This window comes from Rana temporaria, chromosome 5 (assembly GCF_905171775.1).
Source record: "Rana temporaria chromosome 5, aRanTem1.1, whole genome shotgun sequence".
Taxonomy (NCBI): Eukaryota; Metazoa; Chordata; class Amphibia; order Anura; family Ranidae; genus Rana; species Rana temporaria.
The window spans coordinates 124,772,699-124,796,852 of NC_053493.1; the positions used below are offsets into that span (position 1 = coordinate 124,772,699).

The 24,154-nt window shown below is 41.4% G+C and overlaps 1 protein-coding gene across 3 annotated transcripts in view; it reads right to left on the reverse strand.

The window, feature by feature from the left end:
- RBMS3 (RNA binding motif single stranded interacting protein 3) overlaps positions 1–24,154 on the reverse strand; it is an 827,636-nt gene that overhangs the window by 26,120 nt on the left and 777,362 nt on the right. For all 3 annotated transcript variants that reach the window (XM_040353091.1, XM_040353092.1, XM_040353093.1), the window contains exon 10: positions 16,053–16,103. In XM_040353091.1, the coding sequence (XP_040209025.1) occupies positions 16,053–16,103 (51 nt within the window). The remainder of the gene's footprint in view (positions 1–16,052; positions 16,104–24,154) is intronic.

Consider the following 24,154-nt stretch of genomic DNA (forward strand, 5'->3'; position numbering starts at 1 on the left):
TGCTTATGACGTGAATGTAATTTACGCACAGCCCTATTCGCGAACGACTTACGCAAATGAAGTAATCGACGGAAAATTTGACGCTGGCCTGACATCCATACTTAACATAGGATACGCCTCATATAGCAGGGGTAACTTTACGCCGGAAAAAGCCTAACGTAAACAACATAAAAAAATGCGCCAGGCGGATGTACGTTTCTGAATCGGCGTATCTACCTAATTTGCATATTCCTTGCGTAAATCGACGGAAGCGCCACCTAGCGGCCAGCATAAATATGCAACTAAGATACAACGGCGTAAGAGACTTACTTGTTTTCTGAATACAGAAAAAAGATACACCGGAGCATCCTAGAAGTTACGCGGCGTATCAATATATATATATACAGTATATATTGTGATATTGGGGTATTTAGCTCAATTGGATAGATGCTCTTTTGGTGCAGTGAGTCCACGTCAGACAGCCATTATAGTTCAGGACCTGGTAGCCCATGTTTATTAAAACAGAAAAACAAAAGCAAAAGGTCCATTCAGAATTCCCACACAGGGGTTCAAACTTAATTTAGTACTCAAGTGAAAAACATACAGAGCCACCTGGCTTTCTCTCATCAGCAGTTCCTCTACTTGCTCTCAACATATTTAGTGATTCTTTCCAGCCCCCTGGACTCACTGGCTTCTTCAGTCTCCCCGACTCTCAAGGCTAGCCAGCATTTTCCAGTCCCTGGGCACAGAGTCCCCTTTATATGGGCTGCAGTCTTCCACAGGGCAGACCGCTTTCCAGACACAGGTCTGTCTTCACACAGCAATAGCAAGCTGTTCACTCTCCACAATCCTATACTCTCTGCCCTCACCAGCACCTTGTTATATGGGCTGTGTGCACACAACCTGCTGGCTATCCATAAGACCTGGACATAGGGTTGGAGATCCCATCCCACCCAAGTCTCTGTTGGATCTCCGAACTACAGAGCCCCATCCGAACAGAGCAAAACCTGGCGAAAGCTGCCAAAACAGTTTTCTCCACTTCAAAGCTATGCTCTGTAGCTCTGCAGTCTGCCAACGTGTCCATTTTTGCTCTCTTTCCATAGGGACAGGGATTCTCACTATTACAATATATGTATATAAAGTTATCTGGGAGGGGACTACTTTGCCTGCCAATATGCAGCCCGTTTTAACAACAGAATACACCTCCTATATTGGGAGCCACTGGAGCTTAACCTCCATAATCTAATTGTAGGTTTATGGCCTCACTAAAATACATAGTTGTACTATCAAATGGTTTGAGAGTGATTGTGGTAAATATTGAACATCTAATACCCACTGCATTACACCAGGAGAAGCCATCACAAGGTAATTTAAAAAAAATCCAGAATGTTCTGAATTGGCAGAAACATTTTCCTGGGTTCCTCCACCAGCATACATTTTGGTAACCATAGAATGTGCACTACTGAGAAAGAAAGGTGGGACTCGACCACAGAGGTCTCAACTCATCAAAAGAAAGAACAAGAGGAAAAGCGCCTCTGAGTAATCTGTATTTAATATTTATAATCAAAAGTATCCAGCACTTACATCATAAAAGGCAATGGTGAAGTGCTGGATACTTTTGATTATAAAAATTAAATACAGATTACTCAGAAGCGCTTTTCCTCTTGTTTTTTCTTTTGCATAATTTGAGCTGGCTTCGCTTCTGGAGAGCTGCCCTGAGCACCTGTAACCATCCACACTGGCTATATATAGCCACCAAAAATAGCCTAATGGCACCTTGCTTGGACTGATCCCTAATGGACTTATGAATCTATGAACTTTTAGACCATATACGCCGCCGTTGTGGTTTTATCCTATCACCAATTATATAGAATCCTGCCCTATAATTGATTGTCTGTGCAGACACCCTGAGCGCTGTAACCCACTGCTATTTCAACTCATCAAGGTGGTGATGCACTACTGATTTAAAATCCCCCAGAAGAAAAATTGGGCAGCAGGAGAGCTGTATAAATTTGATGCTCACTTCATAAAGTATATCAGCCTTAGTGGTGGGGAGAGATATAAATATTCACTAACAACAATGGTGCATTAGGAACGTAGTAATATAAAATAATATAGATGTCACGATCAGGGGTCAGGCTCGAAGACCAATTGCTATAGTAGTTGCAGAACTACCCCCGACCAGCAGAATAGGTACACAGGCAGTCTCCCTGGCAGATGACGCAGGCTCATCTGAGGTGCGGAGTCTAAGTACTAACCAGTGTTCAGAAGAGCTCATGATGTTGGAGATGGATTTTGCTGCGCGTTAGTACCAGGTCGCATTCCTCAGGATCAGCCCACCAGGAGGTGAGCAAACTGGGTTCCAGTAGCGGATAAGCAGATACGGATCAAACAGAAGTGTAGCCAGTAAGCAAGCCAAAGGGTCGGTAATGAGTAGTTGCTGGTTGGGATCAGGCAGAAGCGTAGTCGAGGAACAAGCGAAGGTCGATAACGAGCGATAGCAAATATGGATAACAGGAGCAAAATACAGGCTGGATATAGCAAAATATTCTGGCAAGGGGGAAGTGCAGAGACATTGCTTATATCAGGAAGTTAGTAGGAGGAGCAAAGAGTTCAAGGTTCAGCAGAAATCAAGGCACATGGCAGGGTTGTCCAAAGGTCCTAGGTTCAAGTCCAGGTCCACTTCAAAACATTGAAAGGGCAATTGTATACCAAATTATCCACCAAGTACTGTTTCAAAGCCAACACCTTCTGTCCTGTAAAATGTTTCTCTATAATTCAGCTGCAGCAATATCATAGGATGAGGAGGGCTATTTGAGGATGGTAGCTGTGTCTTTCCTATGGTGCAGTTATGTTTAGGGTTTAGGTTGGCAACCTCAAACTTTTCCGCCATACCTACCACACCAATATTATTATGCCTTAGTCTTTACCAGCTCTCTAATTCAGGATTCTAACCCCTTCCACTTGGTGGACACTGGTTGCACCAGGCCCTCCACTTCTGTTCAATGGTTGTTGTTCTTGTATTTGGTGAAGGTCCTGGCATAATATATTAAAATCTAGTCTAATCTGATCCACCTCACTTACTTAATCATCCACAGTACCTTTTTAAGAATAATTTCCCTCTCCCTTTCCACCCTGTCTACTGGGCTAGATGGCCCCAGATAGAGATGCAGTGGGGACTCAGTCTTGGCTAAGTGGGATAAGAAAGGCATCATTGCACAACTCCTCAAGAATGCTTAGGGTTGAAGATGGAGAGACTTGGTCCACAGATGAGCACCATCTTGCAGTGAACTTGTGGCCATCATCATCATCCTGGCAGGTGTCTGTCATCTGTTGTGTCTCATCCACTAGAATAAAGTATGGTAAGGAACTACAGGTGCTGGTGCAGTAACTTGTGGCCATCATCATCTTGGCAGGTGTCTGTCATCTCTTGTGTCTCATCCACTAGAAGTAAGTATTGTAAGAAACCACAGGTGATGGTGCAGTAACTGGGGCCAGTTAGAAGTTGTAATATAGATGTTCAGGCAGGATTAGACAGGATAGAGATGGGTCCGGTGTAGCAGTGTGGAGCTCATCTGCTCACATTGCGTGCTATGCCACCCCCCAATAACCCCCCTTATTAAATACCCAGTGGTTATTAATTACTATATTTAAGAAATATGAAGCCTGTGTGCTTAGAAATGTAAAATGTGCATTATATATAATCACTAGATGAAGAACAGATCCATAGGGGCTGATAACTTTAAATGATTCACAGTAAGCCTTTAATGGCAGCATCTTTTTTGAGCAACACTTAATTTCATCTACAGCAATATATTTTATATATCCTTGCTGCTTTATTTCAGTATTTACAGAGATACTACAAGTTTTAAAACTAATTAAAATTCATGTAGGCATACCGTGATATTGTTGAAGATTTGCATATCATTACCTTCTCCATTAATCAAACCCATGGAGTTAGCAGTCATCTATTGAACAGCAGGAATATGCTTGACACAGCCATTTACTTACTTTGGGAAAAATGTAAGAGGAGGCAGAAAGTGTTGCTCACTTAAGTGAAACATTACAGGCCACCCGCCACTAGAAAAGTGCAGCAATATTCAAATTCAACCACCCATGGAACACATAATCATTGTAACAAATTCAGACTTCTTCAGAATAAATTAGTTATAATGTTAAAACATCTAATTATCACATTTAAAAGAGACAACTTGGTGTTGGATAATGGAACATTTAAATACAGAAAAAGTATTAACTTCACCATAATAGTTCTATTATTTCCATGTCTAATATTCTGCTGTGAGAAATTTTTAGACACAAGTGGCTTATTCTACATCAAACAAATCTGCCTGAATTTTTCAGGCAAATCATCACCCCAAGGCCGGCAATCTCTGCTGTTTTAAGAAAACTTTGATATGTAATAATGTAAATATGTATAACCAAACTTTCCATACCCTTCAAGGACTACACCCCACAAGTGAAACATATCAGGGCATGTGATATGCACACTGAGTCCCTAGCATTATCCCACCACTCCACAAAGTATCTGTCACCTTACTGTCAGTGTTGGCCGGCTTTCACTGGGGCCCTTCTGTAGGTGGTGCATATGTAGCTGTCCCTTTCAGACTGTACACTAGAGATGGCTGATGATCTGTTAAGTAAGGGGCCAACTTAGTTGGCATTAACTGTGGGAAACAAGGGGGTTAAGTTCAGTTCTTCTGCTTACCACTCCTGGTAGGCAAGGGATTAGGTCCAGTATGGTTGGAGATCAATTATCCCAGAAGTTTCAGTCCTCACAAGGCTCAGTCTTTCAGCTCTGGGCCTCAGGGACTTTTGCTTGTGGCACACAGTACACAAGTCAGAAAATGATCTCTCTGTAGCACCATCCTCAGGCTCCCATGGACACAGTGAAAGCACCCAATCTTTGTACAAGCTTTGTTCTCTCTGATGTTGGCTCCCACACTGTTCTGCCTTGATCTCTGCAGATTTGCCTGAGAAAAGATCTGATTCTTCTTCTCTGCAGGGAAGCCTGGGTATTAAAGTCTGGAGCCCCATTAGCCTCCATTGACGTGTGTTGTGCAGTGTCCCTTTTTCCAGAATCCTCAGTGTATGTCTGATTGGTTCAGGTCCTTTGCAACAAGGAAGGGAAGGCAGGAGCGAGCCAAGGGATTTCACACAGAGCTGCTTCTGTCAGCTGCAGTGAGAGAGGAATGAGAAACCATATACATTCCTCTTTTTCTGTATTGCCGATCAGCTCACTATCACTGCTAGCGGGGGGGGGGAGGTTTAAGCCGGGGATCACACAGCCAGCAGACACCCAGCTATATATATATATAACTACAAAGTATGTCTCATATAGAGCTGTGTACTCTATAAGCAATAGTTCTTTCATTCATCACCTGTATAGTAACTGCTAAGTTTTTATACTTAGCATTTTTCTGTTATCAGACATATACATTTTTGTTTGGACATTCACACAGCTAATAATATCTTCATATGATCATCATTGCTGACCATTAAGGATGAGCTTAGGCAAGTTTGGATCCTAGCTCAAATCCACCTGAGTAATCCCGCCAGAAAGCTGTCAATCATAAGCAGCTGAAGCATTCCCACCATGCTGCCATCCATGTATGTACACACCTCTTGTATACGTGCATCTGAAGGTGAGATTGCCTTAGCTGCCTTTTTTGGCACAGTATAGATGACAGCTTTCTGTCAGGACCACTCAGGTGAGTTTGGACTAAGATCTGAGCGAAAGAATGTCACCAGTTCATTAAAGTAACACTTGAATAAATAAAAGTGACAGAAGGTGAGGAATATAAATTGCTATAGTGCAGCAAACTGTGATTCACTGACCATAAATCACATGAATCAGGGCAACATAAATATTATGCAGTCCTTATCAAACATAAAGAAGTAAATCCATTAATTGAAGTGATAAAAACATATTGCAGTGTCCACACTCTGGTGCTCCCACTCTTAGGTAATAGCCCCTCACCTCTGAGTGCGTGACCTCAAATTTAAGCTCAGTCAAAACCTGCATATGAACCACCTCTGGATTCTATGATAACTGCGGGATCTCTGGCTGATCAATAACGCAGTTTTCTCATATATAAACCATAGGAAAGAAGGCTCAATAGTGTGATATTGTTTTTAAATCACACATTTATTATAGAAAAAGGCCCCAATACAGGGTATTCACATGGGTCTGGTGCATCAGTGCACTGCTCTAATCAAATCATAAAAAGCTGGGAACTTATTGAGGTTGTAGGTTCCTCCACTGTGATACAGACACGCTGTCTCCTACACCGTCCTGTCCCCTCCCCAATGCGTGTCGATACAGGGAAAGTATGCATGTTGATTGGACAGTTGGTTTGTCTGTTAAATAATCAGCCGTCTGCCGTTTTTTGTAGCCTGAGGAAATTTTATTGCCCGTAGGCTTAATTAATCAAATAGCTACGCTAATATCCTCAGCTGAGTACCATACTGACCATCATCCAGCAACATGAATCTAATGCCTACTCCATCTTGCCATGATCCCACACAGGTAATGAGTATAACAAAAGGAAATATTCCATATTGCTACAATAATAATCAATCTCAGGACGATGATATGGGGCGGACCTACCACCTCATACCAGCTATAAAACCACCAGTTACTAGACAAATACATCTTAAAAAAACAAATATGCTAAACAAATACCAATTCATTGAAAATCCTAAATGTAACAAATGGTTGAACATATGTTCTAATAGCAAACATGAATTCATGAATAGTTTGCCATATTAGTACATACTGGGACCAGAATAAACTACATAACATGTATATTAAAGTATAAAAATATAAAATCAGTAGACAACATATTTGGATCAACCATATATACTAGTAGCAATAATCTGCACAAAACCATAAAGGATACCTCAAAGGAGTTAAGATCTCTAAATATCCTCTTAACTATTAGGTTGTGATAACTTAACTCCCATAATTGAGTAATCATGACTCTGTGAGCACCTAACTAACCCACAAGAATGACCACCCACAAAATAAATCAATAATTACTAAGAAAACATTTTAACTCGAACGTCTGTACAATCCTAGGTTTATCTGGTAGACTCTCTTTGAGGTGTACATCTTGCTAATGATTTTTTCCACATCCTTATTTTGTAGATTGTAGTCAAGAACGATACAGGTACCAATATCGCTGTTCATATCTGCATTCTGATTTCTTATATCTTTTAGCAGATTCTCCCTATCCATATTCATTTTTTTATGTCTTTCAGATTCCAGAAAATCGAATATATACCCTTTATCCCTGAACATTTTTTTTTCATTTCTCTGTTTGTGTTTCATAGTTATCATTTCTTGTACAATTCTTTTTAATCCGCATAAATTGTCCTCTCTGTATATTATTTAGCTCTATGGTGGCAGCTAGTAGTGGGGATATATGAGTTGTGGACAGCTTCCTTAAAATATGTTTTCGTTTTTATGCCTCGAGGTGTGTTAAAAATTTCCAGATCCAAAAAGTGTACATTATCCCGACTGATATCCCATGTCAAACTGATCATTGTTATTCATGGATTGTAGTAGAATTTTCAGTGGTCCCTTTGGTTCCTTTCCATATCAACAAAAAGTCATCAATAAAACGTCTATACAACATCACACCCAGGTCCATATTGTATAGGATACTTTCCTCCTCCCATTTAGCCATGTACAAATTAGCAACGCTGGGTACAAATTTTACACCCATAGCGACACCGCTTATCTGTAAGTAAAAATTATTTTCATACCAAAAATAGTTATGTTTAAAAACAAAATTCCGAACTTTTTAAAATAAATTCCTGCTGTTTACTTTTCATATTGTGTTCTTTATTTAGTGCCAGTTAACTGCTCTTATGGCCCCCTGGTGGTCGATATTAGTATACAATGAGGCCACATCTGCTGTTTCCATCACTGTATTCATATTGTTATTACATTTCTTTAACAGCTGTAAGGTGTGTTTGGTGTCCGTTAGAAAGGTCCTTGTTTCCTTTACATTGGGCTGCAGATACATCAATATATTTGCCTAATCTGGAAGTGAGTAACTCTATACCGCTAATAATTGGTCTCCCTGGGGGTTACGTTTATCTTTATGGATTTTAGGAATGTAATAAATAACCGGTATTCTACACACCGTAGGTACCAAGTATTGTTCTTTCCTTTTATTCAATACACCCCTCTCGACTCCGTATCGGACTATATATTCAAGCTTATTTCTAAATTGTTTTGTAGGATTGGAATTTAATATCTGATACAGTAGGTGAACCCGATTTTGTGTCAATCTCGCTCTCTTTCTCGGCGAGATTGAGCACCTACGAGCCCCATCGCGGGAGCCAGCGCCGAGCTGGCTTGCCGCGATGGAGACAGAGCCGTCATAGAAGCGACGGGAGATCCGACTTGGATTCCCGCCAATTCTACACGCGTGCGGCGTTTGTTATGAATCCTGAGGGGGAAGTCCCCGCCGGATTTTAAATAAAAATCCGGCATGGGTCCCCCCCTCAGGAGCATACCGGGCCCTTAGGTCTGTTATGGGTTGTAAGGAGAGCCCCCCTACGCCGAAAAAAACGGCGTAGGGGGTCCCCCTACAATCCATACCAGACCCGTATCCAAAGCACGCTACCCGGCCAGCCAGGAAGGGAGTGGGGACGAGCGAGCGCCCCCCCCCCTCCTGAGCCGTACCAGGCTGCATGCCCTCAACATGGGGGGGTTGGGTGCTCTGGGGCAGGGGGGCGCACTGCGGCCCCCCACCTCAGAGCACCCTGTCCCCATGTTGATGAGGACAGGGCCCCTTCCCGACAACCCTGGCCGTTGGTTGTCGGAGTATGCGGGCGGGAGGCTTATCGGAATCTGGGAGCCCCCTTTATTAAGGGGGCCCCCAGATACCGGCCCCCCCCCACCCTAAGTGAATGAGTATGGGGTACATCGTACCCTTACCCATTCACCTGCAAGAAAAGTGGTAAAAACACAAATAAACCACACAGTGTATTAAAATATTTTATTTTTCTGCTCCGGAGGCCGCCCCCTGTCTTCTTTATTAGCTCTTTTACCAGGGGGGGCTTCTTCTTTGACGTCTTCGGGTGGGTGGGGGCCGCCGTCTGGTTCTCTTCCACCGCCGGGGGGGGTGGCTTTTAAAAAAGCCCCCACCCCCCCGGCGGGTTTCCTCCGGCGTCTTCGGCGGGGCTCTTCTTCTTCCGCTATCCCGACGGGTCTTCTCCGCTATCCGGGGGGTCTCGCCGCTCTCCGCTGTTGACTCGTCGCACCCCGGTTCTTCGTCTCGCAGTCCGGTCCCTTCTTCCGTGCTGTACGTCTTCTTCCGCGCTGTGACGTCATGTTCTTCACTTCTCTTCTTCTCCCGATGTTGACTCGCCGGTCCTCCTCGCTGAAATGACGGATGCGCGCCTTGCATCGGACCTATATAGGCCTCACAGTCCCATCATGCTCTGTACCTACCCATGTGATACCTACCCACGTGGACGAAGAACCGGGGTGCGACGAGTCAACAGCGGAGAGCGGCGAGACCCCCCGGATAGCGGAGAAGACCCGTCGGGATAGCGGAAGAAGAAGAGCCCCGCCGAAGACGCCGGAGGAAACCCGCCGGGGGGGTGGGGGCTTTTTTAAAAGCCACCCCCCCCGGCGTTGGAAGAGAACCAGACGGCGGCCCCCACCCACCCGAAGACGTCAAAGAAGAAGCCCCCCCTGGTAAAAGAGCTAATAAAGACAGGGGGCGGCCTCCGGAGCAGAAAAATAAAATATTTTAATACACTGTGTGGTTTATTTGTGTTTTTACCACTTTTCTTGCAGGTGAATGGGTAGGGGTACGATGTACCCCATACTCATTCACTTAGGGTGGGGGGGGCCGGTATCTGGGGGCCCCCTTATTAAAGGGGGCTCCCAGATTCCGATAAGCCTCCCGCCCGCATACCCCGACAACCAACGGCCAGGGTTGTCGGGAAGGGGCCCTGTCCTCATCAACATGGGGACAGGGTGCTCTGAGGTGGGGGGCCGCAGTGCGCCCCCCTGCCCCAGAGCACCCAACCCCCCCATGTTGAGGGCATGCAGCCTGGTACGGCTCAGGAGGGGGGGGGGGCGCTCGCTCGTCCCCACTCCCTTCCTGGCTGGCCGGGTAGCGTGCTTTGGATACGGGTCTGGTATGGATTGTAGGGGGACCCCCTACGCCGTTTTTTTCGGCGTAGGGGGGCTCTCCTTACAACCCATAACAGACCTAAGGGCCCGGTATGCTCCTGAGGGGGGGACCCATGCCGGATTTTTATTTAAAATCCGGCGGGGACTTCCCCCTCAGGATTCATAACAAACGCCGCACACGTGTAGAATTGGCGGGAATCCAAGTCGGATCTCCCGTCGCTTCTATGACGCGCTTGCTGGGATGTGCTGTCACTATTCCAGTGAGTGTGAGATGTCGGCGAGATCTCGGCACCCTGTCGCCGAGTATCAGCGCGACGCTGTCCTGCTAAAAGCACAATATCACAAACACCTACTGTATGTTCCCCTCCTCTAAAATGTTGTTAATGTCTGCCTTGTACTATAGACAGAACTACAATCCCTCCCCCTTGTCCGCCAGACGTATAACAATATCTTTTCTGTCCTTCAATGACTTAAGGCCCTTTTTTATATCCATCTTCTCGTATACTTTTTTTTATAGGTAATTGTTCTAGATCAATAGTAACCAGTTTTTAAACATGTCAACATATTTGTTGTTTACTATTTGGGGGTTAAATACAGAGTGATTCCTTAATTGAGTATGAACCCCTTCCACTGCTGCCCTTTCCACTGGATTTTGTGCATAATATTTTTTAACATTAAGTTTCCATACAATTTTTTGTATTCCTATATAGGTCTCACATTTATTTAGACCCTTTTTTGGCACATACTTGATTTCCCTGTCTAAGGTTAATACTTCTTCCCTGGTTAGATTGGTAACACTGAGGTTGTATATCCCTTCACCTAATCTTCCCATTTTTTTTTGTTGTATCCTTCTTCCTCCTTGTTCTCCCGTTTTTCTATATTTCTTTCTTCCCTGGTAGAATCCCCCCTCCCCTTCTCTAAAAAATAGGTCCCATATTGATTACCTTGTTTAGGTAAATCATACAGAGGTTGATAACTGTTATAAGTAGGAACATCATATTGATCTGTGGGTGGTCTGCCATATCTATGTCTCTGCAGTTTTGGTGAATGATACTGTTCCCTCATCCCGAGGGGGTCCTCTATAAGGTGGCGGCCTTCCCTGATGGTGATAATCACCCTGTATTTGGCCCCTATATTGTGTTGGTCCTCTCCTTTGAGGTGTAAATTTCGGGGACCCCTATAGTAGTAATTGCCTCTTGCTTGATAATTGCTCCCCTGATAACCTCTATTCCAGGGGTGTCCAAACTTTTTTCAAAGAGGGCCAGAGTTGATGAAGTGAACATGCGTGAGGGCCGACCATTTTGCCCGACATTCTGTGAACCATTAAAATTCGGTCTAAGTGTGTTCATCCGAGCAACTAATACACTGCCCAACAAGAATTGTCTTGCCTTTGTGGCTGTGTGTGGTAAAGAGATGAGCTCAGGCGTGTTATTTGGATATACCGTATTTATCGGTGTATAATAATTACGCACCTTCACTTTAAAAAAAAAAATCTTATATTTTAAATAAAGTAACTGTGAATCAATACAGCCTCACAAGTGCCATCAATACAGCCTCACAAGTGCCATAAATGCAGCACCCCCATTGCCCTGAATGCAGCACCCCCATTGCCCTGAATGCAGCACCCCCATTTCTCTGAATACATCACCCCCCTTGCCATGAATACATCACCCCCTCTTGCCATGAATACATCACCCCCTTGCCATGAATACAACACCCGCCCTTGCAATGAATACATCACCCCCCCTTGACATAAATACATCACCCCCCCTTGCCATGAATACATCACCCCCCCTTGCCATGAATACATCACCCCCCTTTGCCATGAATACATCACCCCCCCTTGCCATGATTACATCACCCCCTCTTGCCATGAATACATCACCCCCTTGCCATGAATACATCACCCCCCTTTGCCATGAATACATCACCCCCCCTTGCCATGAATACATCACCCCCTTTGCCATGAATACATCACCCCCACCTTGCCATGAATACAACACCCCCTTGCTATGAATACATCACCCCCCCTTGCCATGAATACATCACCCCCCCTTGCCATGAATATATCACCCCCCTTTGCCATGGATACATCACCCCCCCTTGCCATGAATACATCACCCCCTTTGCCATGAATACATCACCCCCCCCTTGCCATGAATACAACACCCCCTTGCTATGAATACATCACCCCCCCTTGCCATGAATACATCACCCCCCCTTGCCATGAATATATCACCCCCCTTTGCCATGAATACATCACCCCCCCTTGCCATGAATACAACACCCCCTTGCTATGAATACATCACCCCCCCTTGCCATGAATACATCACCCCCCCTTGCCATGAATATATCACCCCCTTTGCCATGAATACATCACCCCCCCTTGCCATGATTACATCACCCCCTTTGCCATGAATACATCACCCCCTTTGCCATGAATACATCACCCCCCCTTGCCATGAATACAACACCCCCCTTGCTATGAATACATCACCCCCCCTTGCCATGAATACATCACCCCCCCTTGCCATGAATATATCACCCCCCCTTGCCATGAATATATCACCCCCCCTTGCCATGAATACATTCCCCCCCTTGCCATGAATACATTCCCCCCCTTGCCATGAATACAGACTCACCATTGCAGCCTTGGAGGAGACAGGGAGGAGGCGGGACGAGCGCCGACAAACATACAGGAGAATTTCCTGTTTTATCGGCTGCCTCTTTAATCGAAAGTCCTGCCTCCTGTGATGGACAGAAAAGTCGTCCAATGGCAGCGCAGGAGACGGTACTTCCTGTTGCCGTGTAAACAGGAAATACTCTTGTATGCACGGCGCTCGTCCCACCTCCTCCAAGGCAGCCAGCATTCATTTCTTTTGTGGCCCCTGGCGCTTGGGGATCCGTTGGGGGCCACAAAAGACATACATGTCAAAATGACCAGGCGGGCCGTCCGAAACCGGAGCGCGGGCCGCGATTGGCCCGCGGGCCGGACTTTGGACATGCCTGCTCTATTCCAATTAGCCCAATTTTGTGGATACCTATGGTATGGTGGTCTACCCCCATTGTTATTGTAGCTCCTATTATCATAATTGCTGTAATAGGGCTTCCTAGTATTGTGTGGTATTGTGTGGCGGACCCTGAGGATTCTCTGGTTCCTTTTCTAAATAATGTAATGGGAGTTGATCCCTTCTTGCTTGCATGACAGTCTGTTGGGGTTGATTATGTTGTATCAGAGCCTGAGGGGTTTTTAATCCCACATTTTTATCCCCTGTACTGTTCTCTTCTCTAGAGGGGGAGTTTGGATGAGTTGCATTGCCAGCTATTCCCACATTGGCCTGCCATCTGAACACCTTGCATATTTATTTGGAGTTCTCCCATATGTTTAACATATTCCATTGTTTCCTTAAAGGGCTCAATTTTTTCTCTGAAATGCTTAATCTGACTTTGAATCAATCTCATTTTCTGTTGTTTTCTTTTTATGAGAAATTCCATAACCTCTTTCCTCATACTGAATGAATGAATGAATGAATGACTTATATAGTGCAACTCATGCGAACTGAATCGCCTCTGTATAAAATGGAAAATGCATACCACTCCTGGATATCCTCCTTTCCTATTAGCCCACCATTTATGGCTACATCCCATCTAATTTTCCTGTGTACTATATTGTATTTCAGATATTTTCCCATAGTGGATATGTCCCACCAGGTATTACTCTTTGTATCCTTACTATAGCCCAATTAGATGATGAGATCATTATCTTTGGTATCCAACTCTGAAAACAAATCTTCCAAATCCAACTCTCTATTATCAAAAAAGCACATAAGATAAATGGTCAGTAGGGATGTCCAGATCTTAGGTGTGTTCAGATCTTACTCCAAGAATTCCAACGTACTATTACCAATGCACACATTTCTGAAAATGTCTGTGTGTGTAAATGGGGTGCTGCAGCGACCACTGGCTGGAACGAAGATAATCAGAGTGAGAGAATGTCACCAACACACCATGTAAAAAACATGGCCAAAGGTTTATTCAGCGATCATATCATTATAGCAGAGACAATGTTTTGGAACCTCGCAGAACCACTTCATCAGGATTGTGACATCACAGGAAAGATGCTGAACTGTGTTTTATATTAAATTTCTAACTTACTAATATAGTTAACTGATGCAAGCACATGTCAATTCTGTGCATTGACCTGCTGGTAATGCTAACCGCATATTGCATTGCAAGTAATCACAATGCAAGTCATAATACCTCATATGATAAAATCAGATTTATGTAAAACATGCTATAATACAATTCCTTACTCTCTGACTTATGCATGATAAAGAAAAGTATAAATTAAAACCCAACTTAAGTCAAAACGTTGTTTAGTGCTGGATATAGGTCAGGTTTGGAACCTCTGTTAACTTTTTTGTTTTCTGTGTCCCAATTCAGGAGACACCCCATATCTTTCAAAGCATTTAAATGGTATCACACAGTAGAAGATATGAGGGCATTTGTCCCCACTTACTGTCTATTTGACTTGTCTTTCCAACCAGAACATAAACAACAATAAAAATAATTTTTTAGTGGGGTGAGGTAGAATTACAGCATCATTAAGGATTTATTGCTGTCTGTGACCCCAAATGGAGATTTTTACTTACTTTCTGTCCACACTGAACAGGTAGAAAATTATCTGCTGTAGATACACAGACAGCATTTTGAACCTTAAGCTGCAACCTTACCCCACTTTATGCAAACTGAAAAAATAAAGCTGAGTTTTAAGATGTACAAAAATTGTACTCAAACAGGGACATAACAAATTAGTAGGATTTTCAGTTTTGACTAATATAAATTATTATTAATAATAATAATAATAATAATTATAAAATTAATAATAATAAGAATAAAATAAAAAATGCATAAAATAAAAGGAAGCAATGATACATGTCCCATAATCACTACCCAATAATATTCACTTCATACATATTTTATAGAAGTACACTATTTTACACCGGACTTCTATACATTGTAAAATAATCCACCTAGAGTGGGCGTGAGCTCAAACATTTATGATTTACTATCCTATAGGGAGCATATAGAAACAACAATTGTAAGTAAGACATACCCTGTAATATTTACCCTTTTTCTGGAATTCAGAATTCACTTCCTCGATATGTGAGGCTCCTGGCCACACCTGACCCTACAGCCAAATAGCTGTAAATCTGCAGTGTGAAATTGAAGGCACTGCTCTCTCTGACTGCCAGTCTCAGGGGAATTAGAGTTAGGTTTGATGATAGCACTACTGTGCTGCCCATTGTTCTTTTTGGTGGAGGCACTGACATTGGGAAGATAAAGACCTGCTTCTACCAAGATGGCCACCTTCACACAGTACAGATAAAGGCATGGTCGGTCAGGAATAGGGAAAAGTTCAGTTGCCTTGTTTTAGGCACAACTTCCAGAGTTCAGTCTCTTGTTAATATTTAGGAATTGAGTGAATGACATGAAAAAAAAAACAAGTACGTATCCTGGTAATGTTGATTTAAAAGATTGAAATAATTTTACAACTAATTTGGCCAGCAAACATATACCATTGAATCACTGTATTACTAAAGTCATTTTGCAGCTTTGCTTTTACATACTATTATGAACTCTATCATTATGTAAATTGAATCCAGCAAAATAAATTAGCATTGCTGGATTACTCTACCTGCATAAAACCTTAAGGGATGCCAGAAACAAAAATAACATTTAATCATAACATTATGGATTGTAATATAACAATTTATGTCACCATATAGAGATTTATTAATGGTAATTCTCCATAAGTAAAAACACAGAGCACCATTAATCACCGTCCCCCACATGCATATTAATTAAATGTCTGTGATTGACTAATACCTACCGTTGGTTGCATAACATATGGCGGGTGAGGCATCCATGATGTACTTTGCACCTAGGTGATAAAGAAATAGTATTAGGTTGAGAGTGCAGACCATGAACTTGTTTGATTAATGTCTTTGATAATAATCTATTAAAATGACTGGAAGTTAATTTCAAGCTCTAAGCACAACCATGATTATGAAGTTGACATAAATAATTGTCCATGTGTGCTGCTTATTTCTACAGTTACATTGCTATCATTGAATTATTCTGCTATCATCCAGCATTGGGAAAGAATATACTATATATATATATATATATATATATATATATATATATATATATATATATATATATATATATATATATATATATATATATATATATATATATATATATATATATATATGTATATATATATATATATATATATATATATATATATATATATATATATATATATATATATATATACATACATTAAATTGCAATGGTGTCAGTATATTTGAACAATTGCAAGTACATTTTTGTTAACATCTCAAGTTGAAGCAAAAACTAGTGATATTCAGCCAGCACCATGGTTATACTGTACTGCTAGAATGGAAACACAGAACGTCAACACAGTGAAGATATTACATTAAAAGCTATTAGATGTGCCATTAAAACTCAATAATATATCAGGCACCTTGTCCTTCTGTTTTTTTGTTTCATTTTTTTAAGCAAAGGCAATATTTGCCTCTCAAGAAATCAAGGAATGTTTAGCAACTCTTCTATACAGTCTGCTTGACTCTCATGTTGCAAGTTGGCTAATAACCCCAGCAATATAGGATAGCATTTGAAAGTTCTTGTAGGTGCTTGTTTTTTTCCCTTTTCATAGGTGTATATTGATATGCATTAAGCGCTTAATATGGACTATGTTGAAGTCCTAGTAGCATGCTAAAACAATCTAAAAATCCTAAAATCACAATTTAACTAAAACATGGTTTCCTAAATCATATACTTACTGTTTCCAGATTTAAAATGAAAATCCAAAATTAGTAAGAGCAACAAGTAAGATAAAACAATAAATAGTAAGCAAAAAAGAAAAAACACAAGAAAACTGCGCTGCAACACAATGATCTCAAGGCAGCAGCTATCGTGCGAAGTACACAATAAACATAAACAAACAAAAAGCTGCGCCAAGCTAATATAAGTAATAAACCTCTACTTTAAGGAATGGAGATTAGCAGAAAGTCCAAAGAGAGTCCTTATACTCATAAGCAGAAGCTACTGTTGTAATATTCAAAGAAAATAATTCCTTAGAAAGTTGCTAGTGCTGAAATAATGGATCTTTCAATCACCCGGTGACATGTATACAAATCGTGAGGTCCCTCCACCGAGAATAATGAGCCTCTTACCAGATGGCAAGTAACCAGAGCAGTTGGCTATAGCCCAGCCACGGCCTTTGGGTTCCCCAGAAGTCACAGGACAAAACCAACAGCGTCACGACCGTTTTTGAATCAATCGCTCCAATGCAGGGAATTATATAAAAGAAAGGACGCATATAGCGTAATACCGCTTATTCACACATGAATCGATGAGAGGCACTCATCGATTCATGTGTGAATAAGCGGTATTACGCTATATGCATCCTTTCTTTTATATAATTCCCTGCATTGGAGCGATTGATTCAAAAACGGTTGTGACGCTGTTGGTTTTGTCCTGTGACTTCTGGGGAACCCAAAGGCCGTGGCTGGGCTATAGCCAACTGCTCTGGTTACTTGCCATCTGGTAAGAGGCTCATTATTCTTGGTGGAGGGACCTCACGATTTGTATACATGTCACCGGGTGATTGAAAGATCCATTATTTCAGCACTAGCAACTTTCTAAGGAATTATTTTCTTTGAATATTACAACAGTAGCTTCTGCTTATGAGTATAAGGACTCTCTTTGGACTTTCTGCTAATCTCCATTCCTTAAAGGAGAGGTTTATTACTTATATTAGCTTGGCGCAATAAATAGTAAGCATTTGTAAGAATCTAAAGCTGTGTTTTTATAAAGAATGAAGCCTTACCTGTTAGAGAGAGCTGTGTATGCTGGTATTTGGTTGTATAAGTTCCCTTTCTGAGCAGAAAGGCAGCTGAAAATCAACCCATGGAAGCTGACCTGGGTCCAGCCTGATCTGATACATGATAATTCCTACAATCCCTTGACTGCTGGAGGATGGCATCTTTTATCAGCAATGTATTTAGGAAGTAGATAAGAAAGTTTTATACACTAAAGCTGGCCATACATGGATCCTTGCTGATCTGGATGTGCATTTTATCAGTTGACTTCTGTACAACCAGCTTGTCAATATTTTTCCTCTCGATCAGCCCCCCGGGCTATAGCCGGAAGCGTTAATCAGTGTATTCTGACAAAGGGAGTCTCCCTGCTGTAACAATACAACGGCTTAGCAGAAAGGCTTCCCCCATATACCTTGGAATGAAATAGACATGGGCATAGATATTTTGATTATCATTCATTAAGCCCCCAAAATATAGAGTGAAAATTAATTGATCCCCCCATCCATGCTAAACAGCATGAATGGCGGAATCTCCATTGTATTTAGGTGCTGCTGAACAGTGCCTGCATCTGATAGGATACAGTCATTATTCAGGAGATAATTTTCCACCAGACTCAATTGATTCTTAAATTGGCTTTTGAAGAGCTGGGTGCTGCTTTTAGGGCCACCCATAGCTTAAATTATAAGTGGTCTATGGGGGGTCTTTACATTAAAGGCTAAATTTCCCTTTGGAGTGGACATGTGAACTACCAAAAAAAATGTAAATTTTTCTTTTCCTTTCATTCGTTTTTTTTTTTCAGTTTTTAGGGTAATTTGTTATGATCACAATTCGTAAACACTTAAATTAGAAAATTGGTAAATTCTAAAGTTTGTAAATTCGAAAATCTGGAAATTCGTAAATTTGAAAATTTGTTAATTCGAAAACCTGAAAATCCGAAAATAAGAAAGAAAATATGAAAATTGGAAAGAATAACTAACTAATAATGACTATCTATTAAATTATAGGTATTGGAATTTCCTTTCAAATTTGACTGTTAGTGAGTGCAACAAATACGAATTTATCTGAAGTTACGAATTATCCAAAATAACGAATGCCACATCTAAATAAATGGAATGGAACAAATTAATAATACATAATAATAAAAAGCCAATTTTTCTGCTTTTTTGATTTTTAAATTTCCAAATTTGGAAGTTTCAGAATTTGCAAATTTCCTAATTTGAAAATGTACAAATTTGAAAATGTACAAATGTTCTAATATTCAAAATTACGAATATTCATTATGCGGGTTTTCATATTTTTGTTAATTTCATTAATTCCGTATTAACAAATTTGTCGAAATTCATTAAAAGCAAATTCAGAACAAAACAAATTGCACATGTCTACTTCGAAGCATGTTACATATTACACCTGTATTTAGGGTGTAAAGTGTAACATGCTCCAGCACTTCTCCCTGCACCCCACTCTCCCATGACAGCAAGCTGGGATTCTTCTCCCTTAACCCTCTGCCACATTTAAAAATGGTTCTGCATACACATCCGTGTTATTCATTCACAGGAGTTTATGAGAAGACTACAAGTGCCGTCAGCCACCTCAGTAGACAGCTTGTAGTTCTCAATGGACTGCATGTTGATGAGCAAACATAAAGCTTGTACAGAGATACGAGCAGAAAGCCAGAGGACATGTCTGCAGGACCCAAAATTGCACCCATGATCCATTGCCCCCGAGTTCAAAGCTCTTCAGGCTCCTGTGCAAGAAATATTAAATACACTGTTTTTCCTGCAAAAAATATGTGCATTTACTATTTTTTTTGCAGACGGATTAATTGAGTCTTTAACTTACATTGCAGCAAGCAACAAGAAATCTCTGAAAGTTAAGGCTATAGTAATATACTGTAACTAAGAAAAGGTGGAGATTCCAATTACTACAAATGCTTTTGCTTTAATGCAACCAAGTGGAGGAATGTATTAATCTCAGAGGAAAGAAAATATTTCTTATAGAAATTACACTAAAATCTCCAGTTAATAATCTACCAGCTAGAAAAAGGTGCAGTTATGGTCATACAATCCACAGAAGAGTAATTTGAGAAGGCTGTTAGAATATCAATACATAGTAAGACATACAGGAATTTGGATTATGAATTTACAGATAGCTAAGCTAAAGTCTTAATCAGTCTGGTAAAGAGGCTATATAAAATTAAACACATCAGAGATTAATTAAACTATTTTCTAATTATACCTTTAGCATAAATGTTTTACTTTTTTGTAGCACCACATTTATTCATAGAACATTATTTAAACCACCATAACTCCAATTTCCTTGGTTCATTTTATGGTAGGCAACATATCATTGTTTATTGACTGCCATCTAAAACTCAGATTTGACATTAAAGATCCTAAAGAAGGAATAATTAGGTTTATTAATATCAAATGACAGTCTAATTATTTGTTAATGACAAGCAATGTTAATTACCTCTGCTACTACAATCTTTGCCTTACAGACTGTTAAATATTTTTAAAAGGTACAAATCCAGACTATAAAAATAGTTTTTCCTATAAGCGATTGAATTCATATTAGCTGAAGTATTTTCGATTCCTTGCACAATTCTATCTTGAGATAGAATTAATGGTGTTGCCATGTGAATGAGTTTTGATATGATTTTTCAAATTATAGGGTTGTTTCAAGGAGATGTAAAGATTTACAATTTTTCACTTAGCTTAGAAAATATGTACTTACTCCGCTTATCCTGTTATGTGTAAAGAAGAATACAATTTTGTACTTCACATAAAATCTATTTCTTGAAGTTCACTGAAGGACACAGGATTTAAGACAATTGGGACACACTGGAGCCTACAGGAGGATTTGGACACTGGTAACAAAAAAACAGCTACCAGTCCCAGCATGTCTCAGCTTGTAGAAAAGCAGTATTAGAAATAGGATCACAAAACACAAATGGTTGTGACCTTTGTTCCTTAATGTACTTAATGTATTTCTTGAAAAATGCTATGCTCTTTCTCATTCATTAAGGAACACGGGATTCATATGCAAATAGGAGGTCCAAAAGCACTTCAACTGCAAGGGGTGTGCAAAAACAATGAAACAGTAACAGGCCCACTTAACAAAACAATGAAATTGGGGTCTGCCTGCAGTTGAAAGAGCTGCCCGAAAAACTTTATGAATGAAGATAGCTGTTATAGTACCCCCATGACCACTAGGAATGCCAAAATCCCTACCAGTACTTTCAATGGTACTCACAGAACTCCTGAGAGTACGTTCAATGGTATTTGCAGTATCCCTGCCAGGCTTTCAATTGTGCACAGTATCCCTCTGAGGACTTCCATAATTCTCTGAAATGATGTGTCCTCTGACCAAAAGAGTTTTTAAGCAACAGCCCTGTGGCTGGTGCTGTGTCTTCTTGCCAGCTATAGTGGAAATGCTAAAAACGTAATATTATACTTACCTGTTGCCTTTCCTGTTGCTGACACAAATTGCACTGGCTCTGCTGTATTTCCTTTTCGGTTGACAACCAACCTCTGCCAGGACCCTTCTACTCTTTGCTTTGACCCCTGCTAATGCCTGAATATTCACTCACTGATTCCCAAATGTACAGTGTTCACACCGTATCATTGGCATCAGATGAGACCTGAACATCTGCCTGATCAAACTTAGAGAACGTGTTAACAAAAGACCAGGTTGCACCCTTGCACTGGGGAAACAGTTGTTGGCAAACAGCTGAAAAGCCCAAGATGCACTCACAAATCTAGCCAAGTAAGCCTTAGCAGAACAGATTGGAACCTGATCTTTAAGACCAAAAACTTGAATAATTATGCCTCTGAGCCACCAAAAACAGTGTAACAAGAAGCCGGTTCCCATCTATGGGTACCATCAGGGAATATAGATAGAGAGTCAGTCTTTTCAATAGAAGTGACTGCAAGGTACACCTACAGAGGATGTACATCTGAAAAAGAAGAGAACATTCTTTCTGATTAACTTAAACTGGATGAAGAGATGGAAGAGCAATGATTGAGGGAAAAGCCTGAAACTACCTTAAAAATCAAGAAGACTTCAGATCTTAATGCCACCTTATATGTAAGTTCAAAAATAGTTATTTACAAGGTAAAGCTGTCTAGCCTCAGACACATGCCTTGCAAAAGGGGATGGCAAAAAGGAAAGCACCCTTATGAGTAAACGTTGAAAAGGGAATATTCCTGATAGGTTTAAAAGGCAGGCTTTGAAGTGCTGACAGAATCCAATTCAAACATATCCACAGGTGGTTGCAGAGGAGAAGCTACATAAGTGACACCCTGTACATAAGCCTTAACCAATGAATGGGAAATTGGTGTCCTATAAAATAAAATCACAAGGTGGAGATTTGACCCCTGTTGGTACTCAGGGCCACATGATAATCCAGAACTGATTGTAATAAGGTCAGGTTATGCCCCATGTGCAATGGAAGGTAGACTTCATAGGGCCAGATTCACCAAAGAGATACGACGGCGTTTCTCCTGATATGCCGTCGTATCTCTGTTTCTATCTATGCGACTGATTCATAGAATCAGTTACGCATAGATATCCATAAGATCCGACAGGTGTAATTGTTTTACACTGTCGGATCTTAGGATGCAATACCGCGGCCGCCGCTGGGTGGAGTTTGCGTCGTAAACCAGCGTCGGGTATGCAAATTAGCAGTTACGGCGGATCCCCGATGGATTTTCGCGTTCGCTACATCGTCCGTAGTCAAGTTTCCCCCGTCGCAATTTTAATCGTTATTTGACCTGCCCTAACTTTAGTCAGCAATCGTATTGCTGTCTAAAGTATGGCCGTCGTTCCCGCGTCGAAATTTAATATTTAACGTCGCTGGCGTAACACTTCCGGGAATATGGTAGTACGCTACGCGCGTCGCCGTTCGAAAAAATGACGTCACGGCGCGCAAAGCACGGCAGGAGTTAGGAAACGGAGCATGCGCAGTAGGTCCGGCGCGGGAGCGCGCCTAATTTAAATGGCACACGCCCATTTGAATTGGCCCGCCTTGCGCCGGAGGCCGCCGGCGTAGTTTTCATCGCAAGTGCTTTGTGAATCAGGCACTTGCGATGAAAACTTGCGGCGGTGTAACATATCTACGATACGTTACACCGCCGCAGTTCTATGTGAATCTGGCCCATAGTTTTTAACAGCTTTTAAAATATGGAGAGGCAGGGGGCAGAACTCTGGCTTGTAGCTCCTGGAAATCATTACCCTAAGTTTTGACAGACTATCATCACAGTCAGTGCAGGTTGCAATTAAGGGCCTGCTAGAGAAAACAAGTACTTGAAAAGGGCTTGCCAATGAGATCCCTTTAACACCAGTGCATCCTCAACTGGAATGACCATCACATACATTGGGACACTATTTGATCAAGGAGTGGGAATAACCCACTTTTATAGGCCTTGTCAAACAGGTATTGATGTCTGAAATGTTTTGGAAGTGTAAATCATTTATCAGGTGTTTCTTAGTCTTCGTACCAAAAACGTGTCTCTGGGCCTCGTGGGAATCCTAGACTGGTAACAACACTAGTAGAAGCTACAGGCTGCCCTACCATTCCTAACATATGTGTTTACATTTATCTCTTTTCTTAGCTTCATACAGGGATTTGAGAGCTATGGGAGGCAGGGGGTGTCATCAGGAGCCAGAGAAAGTGTTGTACACTGATATTCCCAGTGAATTGGTTATAATAAATGCAGTAGTGCCCAGTGCTAGGCACACATGGCCCACTCATACAAAAGTCTTACAAAAACTTTGCAACTAACTAACATGGTATAAAAAGTTCTAGTAAGTGCCACAAGGAGATCCCAGTGCCAAAATGTCACATTCCAGGCAGGCCCTGCAATCGTCTAGTCCAGTAGGATCTGAGTACAGCTTTCAAACGTATTGCTGAGGATAAGTTGAACCCGATAGCTGCATTAAGAGAGTAGCTCAAGCAGCATGTAGATGAAGTCTTGAATAAAGCAAAAAATACACTTGTAAAAAATGAAATGGTTATTAAAACAGGTATTTCCCAGTTGAGAAAAGACACCAATCCTTTTAGGACACTAGCAAAAAAAGG